This window comes from Sinocyclocheilus grahami, unplaced genomic scaffold (genome assembly GCF_001515645.1).
Source record: "Sinocyclocheilus grahami isolate Dianchi unplaced genomic scaffold, SAMN03320097.WGS_v1.1 scaffold282.1, whole genome shotgun sequence".
NCBI lineage: Eukaryota > Metazoa > Chordata > Actinopteri > Cypriniformes > Cyprinidae > Sinocyclocheilus > Sinocyclocheilus grahami.
In genome coordinates, this window is record NW_015505461.1 from 988,359 (window position 1) to 1,012,573 (window position 24,215).

The 24,215-nt window shown below is 37.0% G+C and overlaps 1 protein-coding gene across 1 annotated transcript; it reads left to right on the top strand.

Moving 5' to 3' along the window:
- Nucleotides 1-536: 536 nt before the first annotated feature.
- Nucleotides 537-21,735, top strand: LOC107600344 (putative solute carrier family 22 member 31). The gene is made up of 9 exons (XM_016292215.1): nt 537-1,053; nt 7,562-7,665; nt 8,028-8,182; nt 12,634-12,802; nt 13,922-14,067; nt 18,014-18,122; nt 19,507-19,721; nt 19,980-20,091; nt 20,515-21,735. Exons 1-9 carry the CDS (start codon nt 679-681, stop codon nt 20,945-20,947), a joined length of 1,818 nt encoding a protein of 605 aa, XP_016147701.1. The 5' UTR covers nt 537-678; the 3' UTR covers nt 20,948-21,735.
- The last annotated feature ends 2,480 nt before the right edge of the window (nt 21,736-24,215 follow it).

Genomic DNA, 24,215 nt, shown 5'->3' on the forward strand with positions numbered 1-24,215 from the left:
TATTATAATACATTATAATGAACTGCCAGAGATGGCGGTGTATGTGGAAAACAGCAGAATTGACTCTCTGAAATATATCATCGTTTATGTGCCATGTGAAAAACCCAGCCCCACATTATTTATATATATATATACAGTGTTGGGGGTAATATATTACAAGTAATGCAAGTTACGTAATCAGATTACTTTTTTCAAGTAACTAGTAAAGTAACGCATTACTTTTTAATTTACAAGTAAACGCAATATTGTAATGCATTACTTTTAAAAGTAACTTTCCCCGACACTGGTTATATATACAACACACATAATAGATACTGCCCTTCCCTGCTTATATGGTATTCATTTTATTTGTGCAGGGTTTTAAAAAGTCTTACATTTGAGCTTTAAAATCCTGCAGAAACCCTGTTAACCGCTTTCCCTACGAAAATGAAACAATATCGCGCAGGCGTTTCGAAGAACACTTTTGAGCGATATCAAAAGAATCAGTGAATCGGATCTATGAACAGCTTCGTTTACGCGAATCGTCCGAATGAACTGATTGGCTCAAATGACTCGAACTTCCCTGTGCTGTTGACTATCAGTCCCGTGCGCGTGGACAGCCCTCCTGCAGTTCTTCCTCAGCACTACAGGACCAATGTCTGTGAGAAACAGCTGTTTCCGTCGATAAGGACTCTAGTTATGGAGTTTGAAACTAAAATCTACCCTCAGATTGGTGGATATGGGCGATACAACAGGATCATAACGCTTTTCAGCTGGTTTCCAAACTTTGCGGTTTCGTTGAATCTCTTCAGCGATGTTTTCTTCACGCTCATCCCCGAGTCTTACCACTGCAAACCTGACCTGGCGTTACTGCCGCCGTCTTCTCTTCTCGGAAACCTCTCCAGGCAAGCGTCCCTCAACCTCACCACCCCGTGGCTGAAGGGGTCTGGGTTCAGTCACTGCGAGCTTTACAAGTACCCGCTGAATATGAGCAACTACACGGAGAACGTGCCGTGCACTAGAGGATGGGAGTACGGCAAACCCGCGGGTCTCCAGAGCAACTTAGTGACCGAGGTTAGTATGCTAACATGTATGCTACATACTAGTACTAGTTTGAATTATTTCAGTACTTCAACACACAAAATGGAAATGAAATTTTATATATATATTTATTTATATATATGTATGTGTATACAAGGGTGTAACTTTGGTTTGAGAAGTGGGGGGGGACACAAAATGGGGGAAAATGTTTTCGATTTGAATCCCATCTCCTGCATGTACATACATTTAGGGACTATGGTGATACAAAATCCAGGAAATAAGTTGATTAATGATGCCAAAAAAGATTAGTAGGCTACTAAACTATGTATAAGAAAAAGATGTCTGTGTTACGTTATTGTTTAATTGGGGCCGATCGCCAAGACTTGAGAGAATCATTTTATAAAGTCGAAAATGATCACCATATAATGTTTAAATAATGAGAGACTCAATTTCCACTGTTAAACAAACTTGTATTTTTGTTTAACAGTGTATTTTTGTTAAACCCCCCCCCTCCTCTTAGACTGCACCTTTTCCATTAAAGGACAATATTTGCCCCCTAAATTGACTTTCTAATGCATTTTTTATCTTTATAAATAGAATATTAATGTTTAAAATAAAATTTTAAAAAAAGTTCAATAGATTAATATGCAATGATCATTAATAAAAAAAAAGTGAAACGTGATTCTTTTAAATACTAAAAGCGCCAGTAGGTGGCGGTAAGTCACTGTCTTAGTGCGCGAGTCATCGACTCATGTTCATTCAGTAACTAAGCAAGTGGCTGTTTTTTTTTATTTTTTTTTATTTAACAATCATTAATGTACAAACAATTTGGCCGTACCAAAACATCTTCGCATTACAATATACAGAACAGGTGCATACAAAAACAACAACAACAAAGAGAGAACAGGGGGGGGGGTAGGGTTTTTCTTGTAGATCATAATCCATAATAAATAGAAAACAGAATTATTGCATTTTTCTTTTTTTATCACTTTAAGGGTTTTTGTATACAAAAGAAACTCATTATCAGGGCTCTACAGTGCGACTGGAAGCTACTGCGTGCGACTATGAAATAATATTTAGGAGCACCTGTGCGACTGACAGCTTTTAGCTTTTAAGCATAGTTGTGTTTGCGCTGAGGGAGCGTCAAAGGTTCTAATATACGTACGTGTTTCTGCAGCGTTGAGTAATGTATCACAGACATATCTCATTATAACAAACACAGTGTTGACGGGGTGTAAATAAGAGATTCATTGTGCAGTGTAGAGCGCTTCGTTGATTATAAATGTGAGATCGGGATAAACTAAGATGAGTGACAGCTTTTAATGATTATTAAGGGAGTTTGCAAATGTGATATTGATTTAATACAACAGTTCATTAAACAAGAAGTTGATATTAAGTGACTTACATTGTCTGACAACAACACAATTGCCTTGTTTTGCTCTATTTCATCAACGAAAATAGTTTTTTTTTTAAGTAACAGCTAAGCCGCTGTTCGAACGAATCAATTGAATGAATGCTTCAGTGATAAAATCAGTGAGTTGACGCCACCTGCTGGCAGTTTTAGTTAAATTTTTAAAGCATCTTTTCTGTTATTTAAATCATTTCTATATTCAAAATGTTATATTTAAAACATTAACCTCAACATGAATTTATGAATTTAATTGCACTCGTGCTACCTCCGAGCCTCATTAAACGGCTGAAAATACACATTCAAGCCCCTTGTGTGCTCTTCTGTGCCATCTCTGAAAATACTGATTTCATTTGATTGGTAACGTATTCTTATTCTACTTGTCTTAATTAGAAATGTTAAAAAGCTTATAAATATATTTTTTGGATTTTGACATAAAAGATGACATACTTTTAGTAAAGTTAGAAAAATGCCATTACAAAGGTAAAAACAAAATCCCCTATAAATCACTTTAAGGAGTCAACTATCACCTCGTAATGGGAAGGTACTTTTTTTTATCAGAATTTTTGATTATTGATTAGTAGGTGCTCCTAAATTTTTGACGCGTGCTACTAAATTTTTTAAATTAGGAGCACAAGCGCTCCTAAAAAGAGAAGTATCCGTAGAGCCCTGATTATGAAATGCATAAAAGGCTAGTTTTACTTTCAAAAACCTAGATTTGTGAATCTAAAATTTCCCCCGCATAAGGATGCTATTGACCAGAACATCATCATTGTTATTGTTCATTACAAGTCCATAGATAATGTCCTTTAGAATGAAACTTTCAAGGTAACGTACCTTTGGGTAAAGCCAGTCATGAATATCAGACCATAAAGCATCCACATATTTACAATGAAAAAACAGATGATCCGTGGTTTCAGTGTCGTCACGGAATATACATTTATTGGAATCAAATCCAAATCGAAGTCTTAAGTACTCGCTGGATGGATATATCCCATTTCAAATTGTAAAATGATTTTCTTTCATTTTGGGAGATAAAGGACATTTTGTGTATTTAGTTCTAAGAATATGAATGTCTAAGAATATCTTTTTGGAAGTTATAAGAAATTGAATTTCTGTAGACTGATATAGGATAAGAAATGGTGTTAAACATATTTCTAATCATTTTGTTTGAAAGTTGAGCTTCTTTAAATTCACAACCTTCAATTAACAGTGGAGGTGCAAGTGGGCTGTATTTATAAATGAATCATTAAATCAATGACTTTCGCGAACGATTCGTTCACGAAACACCGCAAAACTTGTTCGCGTAGCCCCCCCTCTGTCGCCTCACGTACCCCAGTTTGGGAACCACTGTTCTACATTCAGTATTTAGCTAACAACAGTCCGTTACCTAGCAACAGTGTATGTTAACGTTAGCTCAGTCAACGTAGGCTAACATTAACAGGTGTAGACAGAAAATATGATTATTCTGACCTGAGCTAATTTACGGAATCGACCAACTCGCATCTCCTTTCTTTCTTTCTCTCTTTTCATCCATGATGACATTAAAGTAATCTGTTGCTGCTTCTGGCGTTTCTTTGCTGACTGTGCCGCAACCGCGATACCCGCTCATTAGAACTTTGTGCTTTCACACCTGTAGATCGATTGCTTTGTTCCGAAACAGGGATTCAAATGATTACAATGTTGCTTTTTATTCTTGGTGCGGTTCACTTTCACATGGCAATGTTTCTAGACGGACCTAATTTGTTACTACAAGTCACGCGCGAGTAAACTGTTCTCATTGGTCAAAGTTCCACGGTTTATTTTCCGGGATTCCACTTAGCTGTCACAGCTGTCATCTGTCAGGATGAAACGACAACATCTTCATGGGCTTGTTGTTGTTGTTGTTGTTGTTGTTGTTGTTTTTGTAGATGTCGTTATATTAATTTATCACTTTGAGCAGGAGTCCAGGATTCATCGGGAAAACATTTGTAAAATGCACATACTAGGAAGAAGAGCAATAAAGGCCCGTTCACACCAAGCACGATAACTATAAAGATAACGATATAGTTCTAAAAATTGTTCTCAATATTAAAGAATAGCATAGTTCACACCACAGCTATAACGATATAGTTCTAAAAATCGTTCTCAATATTAAAGAATAGCATAGTTCACACCACAGCTATAACGATAACGATACAGAGGAACGATATCGTTGTAATCACTTTCAAAACGATTTTTTCCAGCTGATGAAGGATAAAACACTGACAGCCAATCAGAATCCATCCTGCTGTAACGAGCTCGAGAATTTAAAGCGGCAGACGCGCGTGCGCTTAGAATAAACACGATATCGTTCGCTGGTGTGGACGCTAATATCGTTATCTTTATAGTTATCGTTCTTGGTGTGAACGGGGCTTAAGACGGCGTTATAAAATGAAAAGTAAATAATGCATTTCTTTTTGTTATAACCATTTCTTACTATGTGGCAGTAAGTTGTTATTTTAGCATGTGTGTTTGGCTCAGTGTTGTTGTTGTTGTTTTTAGGATTACTGATGAACTAATGTAGTTTGATTTGTATTAATGATCTATTTTAGTTTTAGTTACAGTTGTAGTAATGTTGTGATTTTATTAGTTTTTTATTATATCTATATAGGTTTTTTAAGTTTTAGTTTTGAGTTATTTCAGTACTTCAACGTACAAAATGGAAATGAAATAATAATATATATATATATGTACACATGTAGTTGTTTTTTGGTGTTTGGCTTAGTGTTATGTTTATCATTATACTCATACCTTTTGTTCTTTTAATATCTTGAATTGTTTTTAGCTTTATTTTTTTGTTTCGTTTAAATGTTTAGTTTTGAAATGTTGTATGCATTTGTCATTTTTATTTAATTTATTTTATTTTCTTAAATGTGTGTGTATATATAGTATTTATAGAGTTTTAGCTTTTAGTTTTAATGACTTTTTCTTATTTGTAAGTCGCTTTGGATAAAAGCGTCTGCTAAGTGACTAAAAGTAAAGTATGCAAACACAGCAATGCAAGCATTTCACTCAAAATAAGACATTTGTCTGAGATCGCTTTGAGTAGATGTGTTTCAAATAGTCGAGTGCTGTATTACTTATCTGGTCTTCTTTTACCTATGTTAATTTTCTCTGTTATACGATATTTGCACGTTTTATGCTTTAATTGGTATGAATATTAATTTATAGGGTTTTCATTTTAGGGAAGTACACAAAAGTGACAGGTGGTAGTTTTGTGATCGATCTGATAAAAGATTAATATACTATTTTGGGGGCACATTTGTCCCCAGAAGTGAGCTGGGGACGTCTTCATTTGTAAAAAACAGTATAAAAATAAGTCACATTTTTATATATATTTTTTTATTTATATTATTATTATTATTGTTGTTAAAAATACAGAAAGTTTTCTGTTAGGGGTGTGGGTTAGGTTACAGTGTTTATGACTAGCTGTATATAATAGCAATAGAAGTGTCCCAATTTTGGTAAGTAAAGTGTCATTCCACAACCGTTCTAAGTGTAACAAATTATGATATTTAATGTACGTTAAAATGAGCCAACTACTAGTCAGGTTTGCTTTGACCACTAACCATATGTTAAAAATATTGTGATTAAGATTACATTACAGTGAGGTTATTTATTTATTTAGTCATTTATTAGACGCTTTTATCCAAAGCGACTTACCACTGAGGACAACAGAAGCAATCAATTGTAGTATTAAAACAACTAAAAACTGATCCAAAACTAACAGCTAAAACTTTATAAATACTACCTATACACATTTAAAAAAATAAAGAGATTAAATAAAAATGACAGATGCATACAACACAATTTCAAAACTTAACACATAACAAGAACAAAGAACAAAAGGTATAAGAGTATAATAATGATTCTAACAGAAGCCAAACACCAAAAAAACAACTACATAAGTGTATGTACAACCACACACACATACATATATACTGTATATGTACATGCACATTTATAAATTCAATATATATATTATTTCATTCCTGTTTAGTTTGTTGAAGAATTAAAATAACTCAAATTAAATAAAACTAAAAACTTAATAAAAGACCTATACAGACAATAAATTCAGACATAACTAAAATTCAAATAAATAACAAATACAAATAATACAAATCAAATGACAGTAGTTTCAGTAATCCTAAAAAAATAACACTGAGCCATACACACATGCTAAAAACAACAACTTACACACAGTAAGAAATGGTTATAAAAACTGAAACAGAAGCGAAACAAGTTATAGGAAAGAGGAGAAATAAAAAGCGATAGTTATTATAATATAATATTTATGCAAGAATTAGAAAATGCTGAGACACCCCATCCCATCAGCACAGGGGAACAGCTGTGAATTAGTCCTTGTTGGGTTCCTGCTCCACAGGAGGTTCATAGCTGGAGCTTTTCATGTGGCCTTGACTAGCAATATGTTTCCTTTTCCATGATGGAGAAAAAAAAAATCTGACGTGAAATCTGTATGGATTTGTTTTTAGGAAGATCCATCTGAAAGTAGAACAAGGCAGAGGAAGGTTGTAAAACTAGAGTAGCATGGCTTCACATTAGCTGTAATGTAATAATAGAAGTTGGTTATTTAATGGGAAAGAAAACCGCGTTTGCACATAATCAGCCTTCCTCAGATTTCATGGGTGTTCTGTGTTAGCAAGAAATAAATTTCAAATGCATTTGATTAACATCAGCAGAATAGTGATACCTGATGGTGTGCACTTTGAAAGACTGAAACATATTTTTAGTCTGTGTACTGAAGATTACCCTACTGTAATATCCAACTCAAACATCTTAAAGCTGGTTTTACATGCTTCTTAGTTTTTTTTTTAGTGCTGGTTGTTTATAGTCATTAGCTGGTCCATGCTAGACTAGATAGTGACATTGACCTGGTAGACCTGATAGATGACTTTGACCTGGTAGAGTATCTTGGGCTGGAAAACAACCTTGAATTAGCAACAAACCAGCTACAATTTTCCAAAAACATCTTTACCATGCTACCCTGCTAGGGGGGAAAAACAGCCATGCCAGTTTGCACTGTTCCCCCCGGTGTTATTTTTATAAGGCAGTCTTCCTGAAAGTATGTCTCTTTCCTCTGTATGTTGACAGTGGGACTTAGTATGTGCCAACTACTGGAAGATTCCACTCCAACACATTTGTTTTATGACAGGCTGGACCTTGGGCTATATACTCCTTGGCACTATGTGTGACTGGTGAGTTTTCCTAAATTCCCTGGTGAGTTTTCTAAATGTGATTAAAAATGTACTTAAAATGTGCAATCTAATTTGCATTAGATGCAAAGTATTAAACAAATGAATGATGCTAGATCTTTCAGAAGGTTTTTGCAATGAATTTACTTTTAAACTACTTTAGGGTTATTGTTAGCCAATGAGTGAAGTCAGTTCTTCTCAAGTTCACAGGTGTCCCAGCAGAATAACTACAACTTTCCACTAACGTTTGACAAACAGAACTTTCCCAAATTGTTGTCTTGATCATTTCAGATAAATGTTATGCACTGCTCTTGCTTGAGCATGTCAGAAATGCTGATGTTCTGTGCGTTTGTGTGTTGTCTCAGGTTGGGTCGTCGGTGTGCTCTGCTGCTGTCAGTGGTTCTCTCTGGTCTGCTGGGAATCATGGCTTGTCTTTCTAACAGTCCTTCTGCATTCCCATTTCTTCGACTCTGCCAAGGCTCAACATTAGCTGGAGTGTTTTTGTCATCTTATATTGCACGCAAGTACTCTCCATCATTTGATCTATTTTTAAGTATGCGACTGATAAGATTGCGATAAGACACAAAAGGATGTCTGCTGTACACAAGTGGTTTTGTAAGGTACATGTTTTGCTAGGAACACATCAGGGCAATATTGAATAGAATTGGCTTGGCAAAAGTTTTGGGTTTAAAGGAATATTACAGAAGTATTTTATACAAGTTATTGAACCCAGAACCTATACAAGTTTTGGAACCACCTTAAGGTTAGAAAAAGGTCAGAGTCTTCCTACAATCCCAACACAGCAGAAAGTCCTCAGACCTCGGTACAATTATTAGTATTGAAGCGCAATAGATCACAGATTACTCATTTATTTGATTGAAAATGACCATCTGGGTTTATTTTCCATAACATATAAATAAAATAAAATAAAATGTGTTAGTATATTATTTACAAACACACATTTGGATACATTTGACTGAATTTATTTATCTTAATGTCTTGAACATTTTGAAATAACAGTAGCCAAATATAAAATGTCTGTACTTTTGTTTTCTCAAAATATGCATTTAAAGGGTTAGTTCACCCAAAAATGAAAATTAGCTTGTGTTTTACTCACCCTCAAAGCATCCTAGGTGTATATGACTTTCTTCTTTCAGACGAATCCAGTCTGAGTTATATTAAAGGGGTCATATGATGCGATTTCAATTTTTCCTTTCTCTTTGGAGTGTTACAAGCTCTTGCATAAACAAGAGCTGTAAAGTTGCAAAGACTAAAGTTTCAAATCCAAAGAGATATTCTTTATAAAAGTTAAGAGTTAACCACGCCTACCTAAAACGGCTCGTTCTAACACGCCCCTACATATCTACCTCACTATGTGGGAAGATTTGCATAACGCCGCCCAAATGTTCACGCAAAGAAAGAAGGCGTAACTTTTATTCTCGCTGTAGTATTGTTGTTGCCGCTGCCACCATGTCGTGAAGGCACTGTGTGCTTCGTTGTGAAAGCGAAACTACTTTGTTTGGTCTTCCAAAAGAGGACGATATCCGCTTCGTCATGCCTAGAGCTGATCTGTGCTGGTCGCTGAGGGAATACATCAACTTAGTGCTGTGGATCGCCGGATCGGCTTTCACCGTGGACGAAGCGGAGTCCAGCCCGGGGTCGTCACATATGGTTGCCGCTCCTTCGTCGGATCCGCCGTCCGCGCCGTTCTCAACCCCGCCGCCTCTGCTCACTCTAACCCGGCCTCAGCTCACGCTAAGCCGCGGCTTCCGCTCACGCTAGACCGCCGTGTTTTTCGTTGTGAAAGCGAAACTACTTTGTTTGGATGCAACAAATGCCTCGTTTGTAATGGGTTTTAATGTTTTTGTCTCATCACTCCGGCCGGACACGGCATCAACAGTATGTTGAGGGGCGTAACATTTCGTCACACGCTTGAGGTATTCGGCCAATCGCAATGCACTGGATAGCTGGCCAATCACAGCACACCTCGCTTTTCAGACCGATGAGCTTTGTAAAAAGGCGGGGCATAGAGGAGAAACAATAATGCACAGTATGTGGAAAATAATGTGTTTTTTTTTTTTTACTTTAAACCACATAAACACATTTCGTTACACCAAATACACAAAATAATGTTCTTTTTAGCAGCATCATATGACCCCTTTAAAAATTGTCCTGGCTATTCCAAGCTCTATCATTGCAGTCAGCGGGTGTTGCAGTTGAACAGTCCACAAGTCGTCAAATAAACCGCGCGCGTCCATAATAAAACGTGCCACAGACGGCTCCGGGGGATGAATAAAGGCCCCCTGTAGCGAATCCATGTGTTTTTTAAAGAAAAATATCCATATTTCAAAGGTAATAAACACTTTTCTCTCACTTCCGCTGACTGTCATACACTGAAGCAGTTCCGGCCGATGACGCAGCACGTATGCGCAGCGCGCGCGCCTCTGAGGTATGCTAGTCTCGCGAGTTTGTTTATAGGAGCAAAGGAAGGAAAGTTTCCTTACTTTAGCAAAGAAAAACCAGTCTCCTCTTGGTTTATATTGAAATCATCTGACATTTTTCTTTGCAAATCCTCGGTTTGTACTTCTAATTCGTTACTGGCGTTTTGTTTTGTTCTCTCTCCGCATTCGTCACTAATCACGCTACGTATACGTGCTGCATCATCCGCCGGAACTGTCAGCAAATGTGTTCCCCCATGACGTGTAGCCATCATGGAAGTGGGATTCGAATTACTAACGACTCGTTTAGGCTTTTCAGAGTCGCTTCTGTCTTTTGGGAGACAATAACTTTATTTATCATGCACTTTCAGCCTTACAACTTTGCAGAGTGTTTGCATTCACATACAGCTACATTACAATACACACTGCATGAAAGGCAATGTTCAAAATGGCAAAATAGGAGCACATTAAAGACATAGAGTAAACATTTGTCTAGAGTGTGCATGTGCCTGTTTATATAGAATCATGCTCCAGAAATTTTTTGCGAGATTCACCCTTCAGACTTGCTCAAAAGTGCACTTTTGATAAGGAGTGTCTTAGTTTTTGATTGATGTTGGTTTTGAATAGCAACAGGAGCCTTTCTGGAATGTTCTATGGGGTTTCTCCATTTGCAGAGGAGGGGTGAAGCGATTGACGAGGAACAGCAGTACACAGCATTCCATTTATATCTCCCGATCAGGCTGTTCAAAAACTTAGATCTCTCTCTGTTACATCACTTTCTGTGTAATCAGTTGAGGAAAGTTCACAGGGCATTTTGTCTACTGTCCCTTTTCTCTTTGTTTTTGTCTTATTAGTGACAGCACAAGTGAGAGGGTAGGCACAGTATTCTGAAGAACGCACAAGATCTTTCCATTGTGAAGAGGTCCGCATTCTTGTCCCGCACTTCCTTTGATTGTTACATGAGGGTTTATGTGCGTGTTGACGTTTAGCCGGAGTGCATTTTCCAACACGCAAGCCCCTTTAGTGTGCTCTCGGGGGGAAAGTGTGGGTGGTACTAGGTGTAATGAGGAATTGGAGGAAGCTGGATGTAAAGACAGGCACGTACACAATCTATCTCTCTAATATTTAACATTTTCTGCTTATATATTCTACCAGTGAAATGTCAAGGCACATTCATTCTTTATTATTACTATTGTCCACATTTTAGAATAGCATTGTTGAAAGACTTTCCATGTGTACTGGTCACTTGATGCTTTTCCTTCACTTTATTTAGTTTTAATAAAGAAATGTGTGCACTACTGGCCAAAATGCTCACCAAGGCTGCATTTATTTGAACAAAAATACAGTAAAAACTGTAATATTGTGAAATAATATAATAATTTAAAAGAACAGTTTTCTAATTTAATATATTTTATATTGTAATTTATTCTCAGCAGCCATTATTAAAGTCGTCGGTGTAACATGAGCCTTCAGAAATTATTCTAATAAGCTGATTTGCTTCTTAAGAAACATTTCTTCTTATCATCAATGTTGAAAACAATTTTGCTGCTTAATATTTTTGTGGAAATTGTGATTTACTAACAAGAATACAAATGATTCATTAAGCATGCATTAAATTGATCAAAAGTGGCAGTAAAGACAACTATAAAGTTACAAGAGGTTTATTTTTCCAATAAATGCTGTTTATTAAACTTTCTGTTCATCAAGAATCCTAAAAAATGTATCATGGTTTCTACAAAACACTTTTCAACATTTGTAATAATAAGAAACATTATCAATAATTGAGCACCAGTAATAAATGATAATCCGTGAGCACCAAATCTGTATATAAGAATGATTTCTGAAGGATCGTGTGAGACTGGAGTAATGGCTGCTGGAAATCAGCTTTGCCAGGAATAAATTATATTTTAAAATGGTTATTTTAAATTGTAATAATATTTCACAATATGACTGTTCTTTCTACTGTATTTTTGAGTTAAAAAATGCAGCCTTGATGAGCTTCAACAACATAAAATAAATCGTAATTATTCCAGTAGGGGATATATGCCCAATTGATATTTGTTTACTGTTATGTCAAAAGATTTAAGATCATAAAAAAGAAATTCAGTCAAATGTATCCAAACTTTGGATGTTTTTTTGTGTGCGTGCGTGCGTGTGTGCGTGCGTGCATGTGTGTGTGTGTGTGTGAATGTAATGTATTTCCTAAATTAGTTTTAAAATATTTTATTTTATGGAAACTGAACCAAGATGGACAATTTTGAAAGAGTGAAGAGTAGTTTCAGTGATATATTGTGCTGCAAGACTTTATGAACAATAATTGAATAGAGGACACAAGGACTTCCTGTTGTGTAGGAGTTTGTAGGAAGACAATGACTTTTTTCCAAAGTTAACGTCACTCTCGACAGTAATTCTCTTTTAATACTTCCCTTTACATACCTCTCAAAACTTGTAACCTAATTGAAATTAAATTCAAACATTTAACTTTCACAATTTTGTCTCATTATTCCTCTGTTTCTTTTTCTATATGGTTCAGGACTGGAATGGTGTGACCCGCCTCACAGACTCATGGTGTCCATGGTCAGTGGCTTCTTTGCCGTGTTTGCAGAGCTTTTGTTGCCAGGGCTTGCCGTGCTTTGTCGTGATTGGCCTGTACTTCAGGCTGTTGCCACACTGCCCCTGCTGCTATTACTTTCTTATTGGTGGTGAGTGAGATAAATGCTGTCATCAAGTGTGTCCTTCATGCCCTCCAGTCACCCACAATCCTTTGCACATGTTCCAATTCACTACAAGATTTGGATTAGATTCGCTGGATAGCTGCTAAGTTCATGGTAAGGTGCACCCTATGATAAAATTACTCTTTCCTCATGAATCATGACATCTAAGATGTAAATATGAGTAAGCCTTTACAGAACATTTAGTGTATTGTTAATCATTTATTTCACACAAACAGCCATTATAGTATTTACTTCATGCCCATAAGATTACCAACTTTAAGACCAAGCACCTCTAATAATGTGATTGTATGTAACGTGTGTGTGTGTGTGCGCGTGTATGTGTTTGTGTGTGTGTTGCAAATGTGCCAACAGCTGTGCTTCAGTGTTCCCAGAATCTCCTTCCAAAGTTAACGTCACTCTCGACAGTAATTCTCTTTTAATACTTCCCTTTACATACCTCTCAAAACTTGTAACCTAATTGAAATGAAATTCAAACATTTAACTTTCACAATTTTGTCTCATTATTCCTCTGTTTCTTTTTCTATATGGTTCAGGACTGGAATGGTGTGACCCGCCTCACAGACTCATGGTGTCCATGGTCAGTGGCTTCTTTGCCGTGTTTGCAGAGCTTTTGTTGCCAGGGCTTGCCGTGCTTTGTCGTGATTGGCCTGTACTTCAGGCTGTTGCCACACTGCCCCTGCTGCTATTACTTTCTTATTGGTGGTGAGTGAGATAAATGCTGTCATCAAGTGTGTCCTTCATGCCCTCCAGTCACCCACAATCCTTTGCACATGTTCCAATTCACTACAAGATTTGGATTAGATTCGCTGGATAGCTGCTAAGTTCATGGTAAGGTGCACCCTATGATAAAATTACTCTTTCCTCATGAATCATGACATCTAAGATGTAAATATGAGTAAGCCTTTACAGAACATTTAGTGTATTGTTAATCATTTATTTCACACAAACAGCCATTATAGTATTTACTTCATGCCCATAAGATTACCAACTTTAAGACCAAGCACCTCTAATAATGTGATTGTATGTAACGTGTGTGTGTGTGTGCGCGTGTATGTGTTTGTGTGTGTGTTGCAAATGTGCCAACAGCTGTGCTTCAGTGTTCCCAGAATCTCCTCGTTGGCTCATAGCAACATCTCAGATTTCTCAAGCAAAGAAGTGTCTCCAGTCTTTTTCAGCACGAAATGGCATGTGTGTTAGTGATGAGCTCTACCCTGCTGAAACACTGCTGTCAGGTAAGAATCATAGCCTTACAAACATCAGCTACTGATCTAAAAAGTGCTTCAATCAGTAGACGTTTTAATTATTTACAAAAAACTAATTTATAATCATGTTGTGTGGGTTTTAAATAGAAATATAATTTAAATATTCTCTTGTATACTGTATATACATATCTCGAGATTCAGCTGGCCTGTCCTAATACCCACACTATTTCCTGTATTCCTGTATTTGTCCCAAGTGGGCTTGAAGCCTGCAAGTGTGTATAGAACTTTTGATTACCCAATAGGACACGCTTACAACACAGTAATGTTTATACAGAACTTTATTTACACATTTTGACTTTCAATACTTTGCACTTAAATAAATTTCTCAATGCGTGTTCATTAGTCCCTACAGTGGGTATAGAAAAGAATCACCCCACTTTAAAATAATTATATTTTGTTGCTTTGCAGCCTGAAATGAAGACGGACACAGTTTTTATTTTATCCAGCTGTATTTACTCAGTGCAATTGATAACATCCAAGTGAAAGATATAACACCAACATGTCAGAAAAAAACACACACAAAAAAAACTGAATCACTGAGTTGGAAAAAGAATAACCCCCTCCTAAAGTGACTTGTAAACTCAGTCAGGTGTAGCTAATCACCTTCTCAATGACACACACAAAGCCATTTGACTTTCAACTGTGATCAGCTGTGGTCATTTTGATTAGCTCAGCATGAAAAGAGCTTTCCTAGAGCATTTCAGTTCTTGGTAGTGCAACTGAAGCAAACAATCAACTATGGGTGGCAAGGCACTGTCAAAAGATCTCCGGGATAAAGTTGTGGACAGGCACAAGTCAGGAGATGAATACAAAAAAAATCCAAAGGCTTTATCAATGCCTAGAAGCACAGTGACGTCTATTATTAAGAAGTGGAAGGTATTTGGTTTAACACAGACCCTCCCTGGATCAGGACGTCGCTCCAAACTGGATGAAAGAGCCAGGAGGAAACTGGTCAGAGAGGCTACAAAGAGGCCTACAGCAACTCTGAAGCAGTTGCAGGAATTTATGACAAAGCGTGGTCATTGTGTGCATGTGACAACAATATCACAAATTCTCCACAAATGTGGCTTGTATGGGAGGGTTGAAGAAAAAAGCCACTCCTCACGAAAAAATTCTAAATCAAATTACTAAGCAATCCCTGAATGGAATAACACAAAATATGTATCGTTTTAAAGCTTAGAATCTGTTTAATGAATTATTGAATATGAATTATTTTGATCAACACTTAACGAGCGCTAAGCAGTCCCTCTAAACCGAAGTGTACCGATTAAAAATATCCCAAATTTACCATAATCCGTCGATCAGATGGAAAGATTTCGTTCATAGAGCTGTAACACATGAAAGCAGACAGGCGCGCTCAGGCACTGCAAAGAAAAACAGCTCTATGCTTCACATTGCCTTTTAGCTCGTAACTTCACGAAAAACATGCATAGATCATGGAAAGTTGCACGTCATTATTTTCAGAAAATGAAAGATGAGAATTTCAGATGAGAAACTCATCATAATTCGTTCATTGGATCTAAATATATTACTTACAATGTAATCACACACATGAAACCATTAAATTGAGAAAAACATAGGTTACGTTTTCATTCATAACTTCATGAAACATGCATAGATCGTGGAAAAAGGCACGTCAGTATTTTCAGAAAATTTCTCAGAAAATTGTACTGGAGTGTTTTTTTTTTCCTTGAGTGAAAAACCTAGGACTAATTCACAAATGTAGGTTTTTCACATAATCATGAATATTTAATGAAGGATTCCTTAAGGCAAAGTTGTTCAGCATTAGGACAGATCAAATGAAATGAATATTGATTTCAGAGTCATTAAACTCGATAGTGCCAACTAGTGGCCGATTTCTTTCAAAATTCTTACACATTTTTAGGGCCATGAGTCGAACATGCCCACCAAGTTTCATTACAATCGGCCTCCGTTAACCTTGTCTAATAGGTGTTCAAATTTCATTGGTCGATGGCGGCCATGTTTTTCGAGGTACATGAATGTCCTCAAAAGACCCTTGTGGCACTTTTGTCAAAGATACTGCATATCAATTTTTGAGTCGACCAGACTAACAGTTGCATAGTTAGAGCCATTTTCATGTTTTTACATTTTATGGCGTCATCTATTGGCCAATTACCACGGTTTTTACTGTGACTTTAGATTAAGCTTATACATGTGTACCACTTTGGTGAAAATATCTCAATTTGTTCTTGAGTTATAGCCATTTTAGTAAAAGTGGCTTCGCCCCCTTTGAACGTTTTGGCACCCCTTAGTGGCCTAGTTTGCAAAAGTAGGTTTTGGACAGAATTCAAAATGGTTGCATGCTGGAAATTAAATCGAAAATTTTGTTTGGATTGAGCCAAGGATTCCAATGATATAAAGTCTACTTGAGTCTACACCAAACATTAATGAGTTATGGCCAAAAATGTGAACTACTTTTTTTTTGTAGCACCACCGTTTGGCCGATCTGTGCCATACTCAGTCAACTTCTCCCCAAATTGAGCTCTACAATCTGGCAAAGTTTCAAGTCTCTAGACCTAACGCTTTGGTCTGCACGATCAGTTTTAGGGCAGAATAATAATAATAAAATGAACAATTACAACAGGGTTTCAGCTCTACGCACTTGAACCCCTAAAAAACGTATTTTATTTCAGAGAGTTCTAAAGGCCACATTTTTTATTTTATTTTAACTTGTGCTAAACAAAATAATTATAACTTAATAAAATAAAAAATGTATGTGAAAACAAAATATAATTATACTAGTATACCGATGATACACCAGGAAAGTCCGCTAGCTCACTTGCTTTGGTCCGGACCAAATACAATGTTGATTTTTTTGGTTTGGTGCGGTTCGCTTTCACACTGCCCTTTTTGCAAGTGAACCAGAAACTGTAAACAAAACCACACGTGTGCTTACGGTAATCCATTCATTGGTTTATCCATTCAACGTACCAGAGTTCATTTGGAAGCGGACAGAGACCACCTCTTCAGCTGGGTCTCGGTACGGTTGTTTGGTTCGCACCCGAGTGCGATTGCTGTATTCACACTTGCTCAAAAGATCCGCACCAAGGGGGGAAACGAACTTGAGTTCGATTCAATCGAACCAAACAAGACAGGTGTGAATACACATGTTCCTGAATATGATGAATAATGGCATACTCTTAGCCTCAAATACTGCTCTGAAGCTTTTAGACATAATGTGGATTTAGTGTGCATTAAGGGCACTGAGCTTTTGCATTTTTCAGACATGGGACAGTCTTGTGCATTTAGTTCCAGTCACGTTCATGCTCTTTTAAGTGGCCAAAACTGCAAGTGTGGGTATTGGGCCAGACCCATAGAGTAGACTCAGATATACAGATGCACACTTTTTTAAGCATTTGTCTGGCCGAATGAGTTATGTTAGAATTAAAACAGTATTAAAAATAATGACTTCAAAAATTAACTGAAACAAACCCAAAGTTGTGTGTGGACAAGGCATTTGAAAGGACCCAAGGCATTTGAAAAATGGTTAGAGATATTTATGGCTTAGCTAATGGAATGCTGTCTAATCAATCAGTAGATCTGTCATGGTGTGATTTATACTTTTTACAGAACCAAATGAAAGGAAGCATCTAGCACATGAGGTTAGCGTTGGTCCCATGACAAGACTGCTGTTGTTTCTTGTGATTTTTTATTTTTTTTTCATGCAGTGCTATCCCAGCTCACTGACTGAATTGCATTACAGCAAATCAAGGCCCATCATGGATAGTGAATAGACCCATTTAGGGTGTTTAAACTGAAGGAAGTAAGCCTGCCCCTCCTAGAGAATTTTTGTTGGAATGTGCTGGTCAGGTGTTCTTGGCAAAGCCTCTAAGAAATCGACCAACTCTTCACTCTTTAACCCTTTACTTTACACTCTCTCTCTCTCTTTCTGTAGAGCTAGATGAGGTATTCCCTGAAGACATCCTGCCAGAGTATCATCATGTTGTAGAGTTGCGTCACACTAGAGTCATCTGGAAGAACTGCCTCATCTTGGGCTTTACTCTGTAAGTTACACTAGAAAATGTTGCTGCAAGCCAATCACAAACTTCTACACTTTTACACAAAAACTACATGTTTAAGTATGCAAAATGAATAACCACTGTGGAAATCTAGACTCAGCATTCATCACTATTTTTAAACAATTGGAAATAAGTGAATCGGCATAAACTTGTCCTTTTTTGTGGGTAGAGTATTAGCCTAAAAAGCATGAACTCCTTAAAAATCTTCTGAATGTAGTGCATCATCCAAGCACATTTTCAGAAACCTATCTGGGAAATGCTAACTCTAATCTGGGCTTGCAAAGTCGCTAGCCCAATGCCCCGAGGCAATTGTGTTTTCCAGTCGGGCTTTCAAAATGCATCCTCGCCCTGCCCGACAACTATCTTCAAAAGTGAAATCAAATCTGTTCCTTGATTAATTAAATACCTGCTGCTGTCTGTGTTATTAATGTTAATTATAGAACAAAACACAACTTTAACAAAGATTAATCTATATTTAATTTATACAGTGTTACACTTAATTATTAAATTTCTGTGCCTGAGAACTGTTAGACCTTACTTTATTTGTATCTTTGTTATATTTCATCTATGCTTATAATTTGTTTTTGTTCTTATTTTATTACTGATGGTTCACTTGTCTTTAGTAATGTTTAACCTTTATTAGTTATGCTACTAGTTTTTGCTGTGGATTCGAAGAAGTACTTACAGTGTTCTTTAAATAATAATTACTTTTTTTTTTTTGCTCACCTAAAAATGATCCGATCTGTGACTCAAACCACGTAATATGATCCAAACCATGAGATTTTTGATCCTTTGTGATCCTACACTCTTCACTTGTTAAGTGAAGAAAAAAATACAATCATGGAAGTTTTTGATCAGGCTGATTTGTCCACAGTGAAGTTCAGTATGTTTTTTATTTGGGCTAGTTAAATTCATTTTAGGCTACCAAAATGTGAGGAATGCCTGCCCAGGGATTTATAAATTTTGCGAGCCCTGCTTATCTTGCATTTTATACAAATACTATGCAAGTGGGTATACATCTAACAATAAATAAGCAAAATCCGTCATAAAATTGTGTACTATGATTTATTCATGTTTATTAATCTTTTAAAGAGCATTTATAAATCTTAATTGAATTGAATTTCAGCATTTACTAATACATTATTCAAATCGAAAATTTTATCTGTTAATATTACTTAATAGACCTGAGCTAAAACGAACTAGCATTTGAACAGTTGTTTTTATTATCTAATGTTAATCAAGATGAATGAATCCTGTAACAAATGTATTGCTCATTGCCAGTTAACCAAAGTGAAGTAATGGAACTTTACTGTAAAGTGTCCTCATTTAATTTTGATTTAAGTAAAATGTTCTCCTTGTCGTCCCTCAGTTTCATTGGCACAGGAATCCAGTACTGCTTCACACGAAACCTGCATATCTACTCTCCACACTTCTACTTCAGCTATTTTCTGCGTGTGCTGACTGGAGCTCTGGCCTGCATCTTCCTGTGTGTGTCTGTGGACCGCTTTGGCCGCAGGGGTATACTGCTGCTGGCAGCTATTGTCACGGGTCTGTCTTCACTGCTGCTGCTGGCCCTCACACAATGTAAGCTCCTCTTCAAGCGTGACACAATGACCAATTGCTATTCCAAAAGTTAGGTAGTGAAACTAGACTGCCTTTATGTCTTAAAATCAGAGACACTGTGGCATGTAAGCTTTATGGAATAGACGATCCCAGAATGAGTGAAAATTTTGAAAGCCTTCGGATCATATGCAGAGTTGCGATTCAATCTGTGCTATGATATTTGGTTAGTTTTTGTTTTATTGAATGACAGCTGACTCTGTCTCTACCATCTTCTTTCAGACCTGCATGGAGGGCTTGTTCTGGTTCTGTCTGTAGTGGGTCTCCTCTCATCTCAGGCTTTGGCCATGCTCAGTGTGTTCTTTGGCAGTGAAGTCATGCCAACTGTTGTCCGGTAATCTCAATCTCCACTCTATAAAACGGTTACTACATACATCTGTGGCCTGTTACACAAAGCTAGAGATTGAGTGTGAAATTATTGCACTATAAAAATATATTTAAAAACTTTAATGTTAATGTTTAATGGTGGGATTAATCGTGATTAATTTAAAAAAAAATGTGAATAGTTTTTTTTTTTTTTATCGATTGACAGCACTAATATATATATATAACTTCAAATTGTAATATTACTGCATTATTATTATTATTATTATTATTATTATTATTATATTACTGTTTTACTGGATGTTTGTTCAAATAAATCCAGCCCAGACTTCTTTCAAAAAAATTTAAAAACCATAATTATACCATCAGTGTACCATTCATACATTGTATTAACAGATTGTAGTTTGAGTGTTGTTAACTGTGTCTCGCTCAGTGGTGGTACATTGGGTCTGATCATGGCTGCAGGCTGCGTGGGAATGGCTGCATCCTCTCTAATGGAGCTCCAGAATAACGGCGGCTATTTCCTCCATCACGTGATCTTTGCCTCCTTCGCCGTTCTCTCTGTCCTGTGCATCATGCTGCTGCCAGAGAGCAAACACAAACCTCTGCCAGACTCGCTTAAAGATGGAGAGCGGCAACGACGTCCTCCTCTCTTCCTCTCACGCATCAACCGGGACAACCCACCCTTACTGCGCATGCAGCCGCAGAGCTCCGAGTACAACCGGGATAATTACTCCCGCCTCGTCACTGCCACCAAAAAGATGCTCACCACAGATGCTCTGCCTTACAAGATCTCCATTTCTCCACAAGCACCTCTACTGGCCAGTAATGGCACTGTTCCAGATGCCAATGAGGACTCGTCCTAGCATTTCACCAAAGCTGTTTTTGACACGCAGGACCTCATCTCATAGCATGACCAATTTGGTCACTGCGTCTTTTCCCAGGGAAGATGTCGTCTTGCTGCTTAAAATGTGGAGTATGTTGAGTATTTGGTTGATGAATGGTGAAGTGTTCAGTTTTTTTGTGACTTTGTACATTTATTTTGTATTGTTTGGGAACCCAAACTCTGTGCACAGATGTTGCTGTGAGATTCTGTCCATAGTTTATAAGCTTAAACATCATGTCTCTCCTTTATGTTTGAATGAAGTTTAAGATTTAGTACCATACTCACTAATAGTCACCTGAGAGTCATCGCCTGTCCACTTAGTGGGTGCATCTCATGCCTCTCATTAGTGTAGTGTTGTGACTAAAACATAAAAACTTAACATCACTGACTGGTGATTCCCTGAGGGGTGCTAAAACATCCGCTCAATATCATAGTTTTATTTCCTCAGAGTGGAATGAATAGCACTCAATGACGCCAGAATCACTAGGGGAAAGTGTACTGTTTAGAATGTTGGAATGTGATTTGTTTCTGTGGAATGGTAGCTCATCTCATTTCCTCCGTGTGTAGAGTTTGGTCACATCACATTCCTATATTTCAACTGTTTCGTCTGAATGTCACATTGTTGTTGTTTTTTTCCCCCATGTCAGTCAGATCTACAACTGAACCAAACCTGGCAAAGCAAGGGAACTGTTTTTGTTATTTCTATCCTATTTCTATTGCATGTTTGAAATGAAAATAAACTGTATATTATACCAAGTTGAAGCAAAACACATGTATTTTTGATTCTGGAGCTGGAACAAGTGTGCAAATTTGGGCATTGGGTGTGCTGGAGAGCTGCTGCATTTGCATACTTTGTGTTTGCTTTTTAATAATAGAATTGAAAAGTCTGACAGTGGGCTTGTGAAAGCTTTGTCACGTGTCGTTCCCGCACAAAGTGTTTACCACATTTCTCCTCTTTTGCTGAGATGTGGGAATTAATTTGGCACAACTCTCACAGTGCAATATTAGGTATTTTTTAGCAGTATAGTGTATCGGGTTTACACTAGTTACTGAGTTGTATTATGGCAATGGTCCTAAACTTTTTTTTTTTTTTTTTTTTTTTTTGGTCACCCTTTTTTAGGTCAGCCAAACCCCTTAGATATTAAATACTTGAAGTACCCCCTGAGTTTATATTTAAATAATTTCACCATTAATTTAATGATGTACACATTTCTCTGATGTCAGGTAATGGTCACATTAATATGCAAGTAAAAATATTTCTTTTTTTTTTTTTTAAGTGTTTTTTCTTTCATTTGACAATTTTATGATTTAATTAAGTAGCCTAATAGCATTTCATCAGCTCACAAACCCCCGACAGTTCCTTCTCAAACCTTAAGTTTGAGAAACCCTGACATAAAGTAGCAAATTTTGATAAAGAATGGAATAGATTTTCTTTCTTTTGATATTTTATATCAATATGTTACAAAATAATACTGTTTATGTCTAATAAACAAGATTTCTGATAAGTTAAAAGTAACCTAAAAGTAGTCCGAATACATTACCTAAAATGTGTAATCGATTACGTTAATAGTTTTCATCATGTAATTTTACAATCAGTAATGTAGTACAATCTGTAGGTAATCTACCCAGCACTGCTGATAGATAGTATTACTGGTTGGAGCCATCAGATACATCCAAGATTTTTCATAAGTCTGAACTTTGACAGGTGACTGTGTGATTAAGTTGACCAATGGCTGTGGGGCTGGGTTAGCACTTAGCTGTTTGCCTTGTAGGGCCTACAGACAGAAAACTAGCCTCTTAAATACAGTCTTCAGGGTCAAACTGATTCAAAGCTGCATTAAATAAAACAACAAATTATGGTACTATACTATATTAAATAATTGTTATTTTGAAATGAATGAGATCCCTATTGCATTAACTTCCAAAACATGCAGATAGTATTTTAGGTAAATAAAAATCCCAATATCTACTAGGAACATTTAAGTAGTTTCACACTATAACATTTGGGAGTCTTCCATCTGAAGTCTTTTAATGGCAGCTGGTTCTCACTTTCTCCGAATGATGGCAGCAGTGAGATGTGTCCATGTTTACACCTCTCCTCTGGTTAAATAGATATACTGTCTAAGTATCAGGTTTAAGCAAGTTGTCCAATAACGCCTAAAGAAAAATGTTTATATTTTCAGTTAGCCAATCATATTACATTAACAGAAAGAGCATGATCAGAGTGTTAGGTACTAGACATGTCATGGTACTTTAGAGTCTTCTTTACAGGAACAATGATACAGATAAAGAGGGAAGGAAAACTTTACTGAGGGGGTAGAGCAGGTTGAGGTATCTTCATGACGTTGCAATGTAAATCTGCAATGTATATCTATCTATCTATTATATATAGGTAGTCCAGCTCCTCCAGATGGCAGCCTTGAGATGCTGTGGGGAATGTTAAGATGTCTGCCACTTCATCCAGTTTGTTTTGCCGGTCGGTCGGTGAGTCAGTGATGGTGTGGGAAGGAATATTCTTGGAGGCTGTTGCTGTTGGGTACCGGGATGAAATCCTCAGAGCCATTGTCAGACCTTTTGCTGGAGCAGGGGGCCCTGGGTTCCTGCTGGTGCAGGACAATGTCGGCCTCATATGGGAAGTGTGTAGGCAGATTCAGACACTACACAGCTACATTTACATGCAACCAAATAACCCATTTGTAATCGGATTGATGGCTAAATCGGACTGAAAAACCTTCCTGTCATTATAAAACTGTGAAGTGGAGCAGGACAACCTCCCACTAGTCCTTGTTTTGGATTCTCTTCCACAGGCAACCCATTTTGGGCACAGGGAGGGACATTTTTACTGTGTGATAAATATGAGCAGCACGGCACAGCGGTTTATATGTATATGTATCCATAAATTAATCAATATTAATTCTGCTGTTAAAAACAAATAAATAAACCGTGTATGTGAGTGGTTATTATGTGCGAACAGTGAGAAACTCTATATTTGTGCAGTGTGCGCATGTAAAAAAAAATCAATTCCGATTTGAAGCTTGTGACATGTAAACACGCACACCAACCCGATCCCTTTCTTTAGCGTTCATGTAAACCCTACATTCAGATTCATCAATCGGAATAAATTCAGTCCGATCGAACCCAAAATTGTGCATGTAAACGTAGCTCCAGGCCTCACTGGGTTGATGGTTTTGGTTTCCACATTGTATTTAAGTAAAGATTTTCAACTTGAAATTTTTGTTCATCAAGAT